Source organism: Seriola dumerili, unplaced genomic scaffold (assembly GCF_002260705.1).
Source record: "Seriola dumerili isolate Sdu_G_001 unplaced genomic scaffold, Sdu_1.0 BDQW01000043.1, whole genome shotgun sequence".
Taxonomy (NCBI): Eukaryota; Metazoa; Chordata; class Actinopteri; order Carangiformes; family Carangidae; genus Seriola; species Seriola dumerili.
In genome coordinates, this window is record NW_019174298.1 from 2962352 (window position 1) to 2970517 (window position 8166).

General features: G+C 43.1%; 1 protein-coding gene across 1 annotated transcript; it reads left to right on the forward strand.

The window, feature by feature from the left end:
- Positions 1–6375: 6375 nt before the first annotated feature.
- LOC111217285 (amphoterin-induced protein 3-like) lies at positions 6376–7758 on the forward strand. Its single transcript, XM_022739067.1, has one exon. It carries the CDS (start codon positions 6376–6378, stop codon positions 7756–7758), a length of 1383 nt encoding a protein of 460 aa, XP_022594788.1.
- The last annotated feature ends 408 nt before the right edge of the window (positions 7759–8166 follow it).

Genomic DNA, 8166 nt, shown 5'->3' on the forward strand with positions numbered 1-8166 from the left:
TAAGAGCTGAGAGGATAAACGAAAGGAGAGGAGTAAAGGGTGAGAGGAGAAGTGGCCAGAAGCAGCTGGAGGAAGGTTTAGAGGATGAGCTCGGAGGAGGGAGAGAAGAGAAGATATGAGAGCAGAAGAGGGAAACAAGAGATGACAAAAAAGGGAAGAGAGGAGGAAGGAGATGAGAGGATAACAGATAAAAGAGCAGGGGAAGAGCAGACAGCCTGCCAACCCACAGTCACGTCAGACAATTTACTATGTTCTGGCCCATAATGTTTTATAGCACAATCACTGATAGCACAGTAGTCAGTAGTGATCTCATTTCACAACCCATATCCTTCAGTAATGTGAACACAAAGGGAGAAGCAGAGCCATTAGCAGCGTCCAGTGCTCATCTACTGATACTCATGCATAATTGGCTTCCATGGAAGGAAGCAGGAAAGGGTAAACAGCAAGCAATCATATTAACTCCTGTGAGTCCTAATTGAAATCCGTTAACAATCAGCACAGATGACAGAGGCTGTGGAGACGGGGGGCTGTTCATACCCCGAGCCCTCTTTCCTGCACGCCGCTCTCTGTGCATTGACACGCGTGAAAACGTGGGTTTGCATTATAATCAAGAGTTATGCTTGATTCCTGTGCTCATGGGTTGCATCTCTGCACATCATACACAGTGTAAATTAGCTGGATCTGAAATGGGAAAGTATCCAGGACTGTCAATGGGAATGTGAATGAATATCAATTAACAACATAATTTGAAATGAATCTTAAAAGAATAGCACAGCATTTTTGGAAATACTTCTATGCACCTTCTTGCTGACAGTTAGATGAAAAGATCAATACCTCCCTCATATCTGTTAAATATGAAGCTACAACCAGCAGCTGGTTGATTAGCCTATAGCAAAAAAAAAAAAAAAAAAAAAAAAAAAAAAAAAGCAGCCGGAAACCACTAGCCTGGCTCTGAGTGAAGGTAAAGAAATCCTCCTACCACCTCTCTATTTAATACAAGTTAAATCTCATTTGTTTAATTCCTATAAAACTGACGTGTAAAAATGACAAGTTGCGGCCGAGAAATACAAACATGCACATAACCCCCAAATAAAACCACAACGTGTCATTTTTGCACTTTAGGTTTTGTACTGAATACACAACTGAGACACAGCGTGAAATTTGTGAGCTTTATAGGTCTGGGTAGACGGGTTTCTTACCTTTGGACTAGAGCCAGACCACTAAATTAGCAAGTCCCATATATCGGCTGCTGCTAATTTATTGCAGATAAACCTGTATCTGTTTATAAGACGAATGAGTAACAACAAATTGTAGAACAAGAATGCCAGAGTAGGTTCGATATGATTTAGCAACAGTCTGACTGGCATGTTGATTTTCCCAATGTAAAATGTCCCTCTCATGTGTTTAAGTCACAATTTATAATCAAAGAGATCTGTATCAAGATTGTTTGTCGTGTGATGTGTTTATGTTTAAAGGAAATTACTATTATTGTTGTCAGCTTTCTCACAAATACCGATATTAATATTGGCTCGAAAAATCCGGTTCTGGTCGGGCTACACTCTGGACAGAGCCAGGCTCGCTGTTAAAGTAGCATGTGTGTACCTGTATGTTTTTTGTAAGTTTTTTACCCATTAGTTTTAGTTCTATTTATCTACTGAATATGGTGGTTCTTTAAATGTATCTGTATTTACTTTATGTAGCTCTAGTTATAGTGTCAGAGGAAAGAGGAGCGCTTTGGATGCTCCATCATTCCAGTTGAGTCTTAAACCACTAGATGGTGTGCTTGTCTCTTCACACTTACAGTACACCACATCCACCAGATGGGTTGAGTGGAGAGAAGCTCTAACCGGGGAAGATAGAGTCATATTGTCTTTGAGCATACTGTGTGTGCAACACACATTATGCAACACATACAACCACTATCTCACTAGGTTTGGGGTGTTTTTGAGTCAGACATTCTCAAATAATGCACTGCAACTCAAGAATATAGAGCGTATGGAACAACTGAGCAGCTCCTCGTGACAAGCAAACAATCTAACACTGTCTGAAACGGCTTTTCAACAAAGAGCTCCTCCAGACTGCAAATTCACCCACGGAGAGAAAAGAAATAAAACCCAATCTCCCGAAACTTTATCCAGGCACTGACTCACTCATATTTGAGAGACTGGCTGCAAGCCATGCTAACAAAAAGCCGTTGAAAGGCAGAATAAATACTGAACAAGGGTGCGTATGTTCAGGTTCAAGGGTTCAGAACTGGCGGACAGAGACTATGGAAACCCTTGAGCTGCAGGGTTTACAGAGTTCCTGTGAGATATTTTTAGTGCACTAATGTGGCAGACAGGCCTGCTCTTGTGTCTTGTCCCGCCCTGTCACTTTGTCAAATATTTATTCAATAACAAACATACAGCACGACATTGTTTATTTTCCTGTCCGTTTCTAGTCTTTATCTTTCAAATCACATTACAACATGTTATTGAAGGAATAAAGCTGCTACTTGATATTAAGCTGTTGTAGATATTGTTAACACAATTGTAACACTTATTCTTTATGAGTCAAGCATTACTTTTGAGTGCAGAGGAAGAATAATAATAGAAGAAGTCTCACATACATTTCTGCATTCCAGTATTTCTGTGCTTTAATGTTCAGCATAAATACTGCACATTCCAGTCTTGCATCTGAGAATATGAAGCTTTATATTATCGACTCTTAGTGAGAGCATCACCGCTTCTCAAGGGCAAGATAAGAGCAGACATTTCCCTGTGCTGCCGTGTGTTTCTTCTTTCCTTTCTCCTTCTTCCTCTCTGCAGCAGATGGTAAAGAGAAAATCACTTTCTGCTGGGGGCAGGATGCATCAGGGTCAGGGTTTAAGCTTTGAGGTCCACTCTGAACCTGGCTGATTGGGCAGGACTATTTTGCATACGCTGAGTCTAATCAAATATATGCGAAAGAAGGCGGTGGGATTTGCAAAGCAGCTTGATACAAAGATACTGATTAGATTAGGGATTTTACAGAACAGCAGGCTGGAGCCACACTGTCCAGTCCGACAACAGACACATACAGGAGCATGCACAAACAAATAGAGACCAACAGAAAGATTTGTTGGCGATACTTAGTTGAAGAGGAGTTGAAGAGAAGAAGAAGGTCTTAATATTGACATTCCACAAGACCTCATTTTGCTGAAACTACACAGACCATTACTGTATGATGAGAGGCAATCCGGAGAAAAAGGCAAAAATCATTGTCTTACAATTTAAGTGAAAAAGTCTGCACAGAAACTCGACTATGTGTGTGTCTTGTTTACCTGTTCATGCTTTGATTGAGCTGATCTCCGAAGACAATGACAATTGATTGCACACGAAAATGACAGATCCTTTACAGAATGGAAGTCAATACTGAAAATAATGAGCTACTGAAATGTTGAAGTTATGAACAGCAGCAAAACAAGGGCTGCTTGAGAGAAAGAACATGTTTTTCCCGCACAATTATACTGTAGCTAAAAACAAATGCAGCCGCTGACATCATGCTGGCACGATGGTAGACCTTATTTAAATGCCTCGTATGCTCATATTCTTCTGAGCGCCCCAAACCATGAATCATTACCAGCTTATGCAGATGAACATACTGGTTTATAGGGCTTATGTGATCTGTTTACAATTAAGGACTTAGAAAAACACTACATACATGATTGAAGCAGCCCATCCAACGAACAGGAGTGTTACATAATACCCTGAAACAATTAATCAATGAAACATAAATATTTAAAAAGCTATCCGGATAGAGATCTCCTTTAGAAGAGGACAAAGTTCAATTTGCAGAAAAATAGACAAATTACTTTGAGGCCATTTGAGCCATGATATAAGCCCACATGAACATAACACCTACATGGAGGGTCTGTTTAGAATCCTTTTCTAATATATCTCAAATGTACATGTGTGGGTGTATATATTTCTTACATGTTCCAGCCAAGCTGATGACTAGCCTTGGGACAAGACTGTGTGTAATGCCACAATGCCAAAGATGGTGATAGCTTGCTCATTTCAACACAAATACATCCAAATGGTGTTTTCTCACCCTTAATCCTATTCAGAAACACAGAGGAGGAATATTCTGAACCCATTTTAGACTGAAGCCTTCCACCTAACATTCAGCCTCAGCTCCCTGCGTACACCTTCCTGTGGACTACACATCTGCTCCCATCAGCCCACCTTTTGAGAACTGAACCCCATCCATGCGAGCCCGAATCCACAGGGAATCCGGCTCTGTGCCTCTGCAGAGTGAGTGAGTGAGTGAGTGAGTGAGTGAGGGAGTGAGGGAGTGGGAGTCAGTCAAAGCCTTGAGCACTTATGGGGAGGGGGAGGTGGAGGGTTGGGGGTAGCAGTGAGGAGGTGGCTGCTGGGAGGCAAAGCTAATTCACTGTGACAGAAATCAGAGCTGTCAGGACCACCACGACCAAGCAGCATGGACAGCATATATCCAGTCAAACCCACAGCCGAGGGGAAGGAGGGATGTCGGGGGCTGAGAAAGAAAGCAAGGAATGTGCTGCATAAGGCACTTAGAGAGAACGAGTGTGTGTGAATGTGTTTGTGTGTGGATTGGTGGGGGGGGGGCAGCAACATCTAATATCTATCCACTCAAAACCACTGAAATAGAAACGACAATGTAAGGAAGAACAGCGGTAAGAAGAAACCTTTAGAGTGAGAGACTTTCAACAATGAAGTAGGATTTGCCAAAATCAAGAACTAAAAATAATAACAGGTGTATTTACAACGATAAGTAAACAGACATCCAGAGTCACACACACACACGAAACAGGAAAAAAGTACAGTAGGCACAGCTAAGTTTCAGTCCACTGGGATTATTGGTGAGAGGTTACTGGATAACACATGTAATATTCATGAGTAAGGCTCCTAGGTTCTAATAACATGTTAGTAAGCAAAATACTAAAAGTTTAATGGAACAGAATATTAATAGCATATTGTGGGAAAACTGATATTCTTGAGAGAGGGAGAAACAGAGGTATGGAAGGGCAGCCACCAGTATCATCACTTAATGATGAGAGAGGGAGACACAAGGCTGGTCTCTAAATGACACAGAGGAGGAGGAGGAGGGGATTGTGGGAGATTAAGTGAGCTCTGTGCTGTATGTTACACACCGCAAAGCACTGCAGGATGTTTGTTGAGCGGCGCTCTCATTTGGGACGAGGAGAACACCAGCAGGGAGACCTCAAACTTGGCTGAGGAGAGAGGCGATTGTTCCTCGAGCGCCTCAGGAGGAGGATCTGAGAAGCAGATAAGGATTAGGCAGCAACGTTGTGAGTGTTCATTGATGCGATGCAACTTCGAAAGAGGAAATGCGCAGGAAAGTTGGAGTCTCGTTTCTTTGCTAAGCAGTTTACTTTGGATTTGTGGATTGGAAGAGTTTTTTTTTTTTTTTTTTTTTTTTGCTTTTTGGAGGGAAGAATAGGATTAACTTGGAGAGCCAAACTGCTCACTTGTCTGGAAGTGGTGTGAACTTTTCCCCTTTCTGCTTTCAAATTCATACAGACTTTACAAGTCAGTAGCAGAAAATCTGTTTGAACTGATTATGTTTAACTTCAAGCCAGCTGATATCAACTGAGGGGAAACATCTTTTTCAGGTGAAGTATTTCCCTCTGTGTGTATGACTTTAAACACTATATGTGTTTAAACGTTTCCTATTTAGTGGACAATGATCTAATGATCTGTGCAACAGTGTAGATTAATAAATGAGTTGATGTCGGGAAATTATATGAATCATTAAGAGAAAAAAAAAAAAGCCAGAGGTCCCTGGTTCCGGCTTCTCACTACAATATTTTTTGTCGTCGTCAACGATAGTGAAACAAAAATCTTAGGGTTTTGGACTGTTTGTTGGACAAAGCAAGACATTTGAGGGCTTTGAGAAAACATTCAAAGCATTTTTCACTGACATTTTATAGACCAAATGATTCATTGATTAACCAAGCCAAATAATCAACAGATTAACAGACAGTGAAAATAAATACTGCAACCCTACAATGATTAGTGCACCAAAAAAAATGTACTATTTCTGTGTGCACACAAACATTCCTAAATAGTCTGAGGTGAGTATTTGTGATTCAAAAGCTGAATTAAAAGATTTCTCTGAGGCAAAAGGGATTTGCTGCTTCTACATTAAACCATTTTTCATCTGCCATAGATACTGAGGCTTCCTGTATGGCATTAACCTTGCAGTCATCTTATATGTCTACTGAACAGTCAAAGAAGCAGGTGGATTTGAAAAAGAGTGGCTTTGTAATAGATGGTGTTTCTTATCTGATTGTATCTAACCAGGGAGCGCTACACGGATTAGAAAACTTGGGAGGATCCGACTTCCAGAAACATGACCTCCGGACTGTATCCAGGCTCTCTCCTGGTGCTGCTCTGTCTCCTCCACTTCTCTGAGGAGACCTGTCCATCCATGTGCCTTTGTACATCTGACACAGTGAGCTGTAGCTCCAGTGGTCTGGCCAAGCTACCTCTCTCTCTGCCCTCCTTCTCCGTCACCCTCGACGTCAGCCACAACCATCTGTCCTGGCTGGGTCCGGGTAGCTTCAACAAGATGCCAAGACTGGAAAACCTCAGGATGGCCCACAATCAGCTCCCTGCTCTGGGCCATGGGGTGTTTCACAACGCCTCCGGCCTCAGGCTCCTTGACCTATCCTCCAACAAGCTGCAGGTGGTGGAGCAGCACTACTTCCAGGGGCTGTGGAGGCTGGAGGAGCTCCTTCTCTTCAATAACAGGATCACTCAGGTGGAGGCCAGCACACTGAGTGGTCTGAGCAGCTTAAAGAAGGCCTACTTCAGCCTCAACCAGATCACACACTTCCCATTCTTCTCCATCCAAGACCATAGTCATCCTTTCCTGACCATGCTCGACCTCTCGTCCAACAGAATGAGTCGTCTGCCCTGGGAGGACGTGAAAGCTTTGCCGGGGTTGGTGCAGCGGGGGCTGTATCTCCACAACAACTCTCTGATCTGTGACTGCTCCATGTACAGTGTGTTCTGGCACTGGGATCTGAGGGGTTATGACTCACTGAAGGACTTTACGGATGAGCACACCTGCTCCATCTATGGGGACCCACGAGCTTCCATCCGGTTCCTGCGACACAACCGCTTCTTCCAAAACTGCACTGTGGAGAAAGCCATCTCGCAGCCTGTGACCGTGCTCCTCTCCAACGTGTTGGTCTCACAGGGAGACAGAGTGCACCTGGACTGCCAAACATCCCTGAGTAGCACAGACCTCTCATTTACATGGCTTTCCCCCAGCAAGGGGTACATCACCCAGGCTAGCATAAATGACACGCTAATTAGCCTCTTTCCTAATGGCACCTTGGAGATCCAAGCAGCCAAGGTCAATGACTCAGGTCTGTACGTGTGCACAGCTGTGGATATTAAACAGGCACTGAATGCAACTCGTGAGGTGAATGTGACGGTGTTGCTGCCTGCAGGAGAGTCATTCAACACCGGCTACACGACGTTACTGGGCTGTGTGGTGACCATGGTCTTCATCCTCATGTACCTCTACCTGACTCCATGTCGCTGCAGCTGCTGCAAACAGCCCAAACCTGTCGTTATCCCCATTGCGACCTATGACCCCAGCACCCTAGCTTCTGTTTTCTCCCCCTCCACAAGAGACCAGGCCAAAATCCAAACTAATAAGCATGTGGCATTCATGGAGCCGATGATAAGTGAAGAAGGAACAGAATGGACATGTGAGAGCTGATGCTGAAGAGGGTAGCGTGTCTTTTCCTTTATTTTTCGGCGGGGGAAAGAGAAGACCTTGGGACAAATCAGAACTCCTTACTCAGCAATTAGCATCGCGATGTTATTAGAAGTGAGTGTTAACGCTGCAAAGGAAAAAAAGAACATAATGTCTCTTTCCTGACTGTCAGCTGCAGTTAAAAGGCCTCCTGAAAAAAAAAAAAAAAAAAAAAAAAGCAATATCTCCTGTTCCAATTCTGCTCTTCTCTGTCATCTGGCCCAGTAGTCAAAATGAAAGTTTCAACTTTGGTTTATTACAGTCAGTGTACTGACACTGCAAAATCATAGTAGAGCCATTATCAGCCCTAAAAATCAGCTAATAACTTCTCTGTGTGCTCAGGTACAGCAATAGGAGGGAATATTTCTCCCG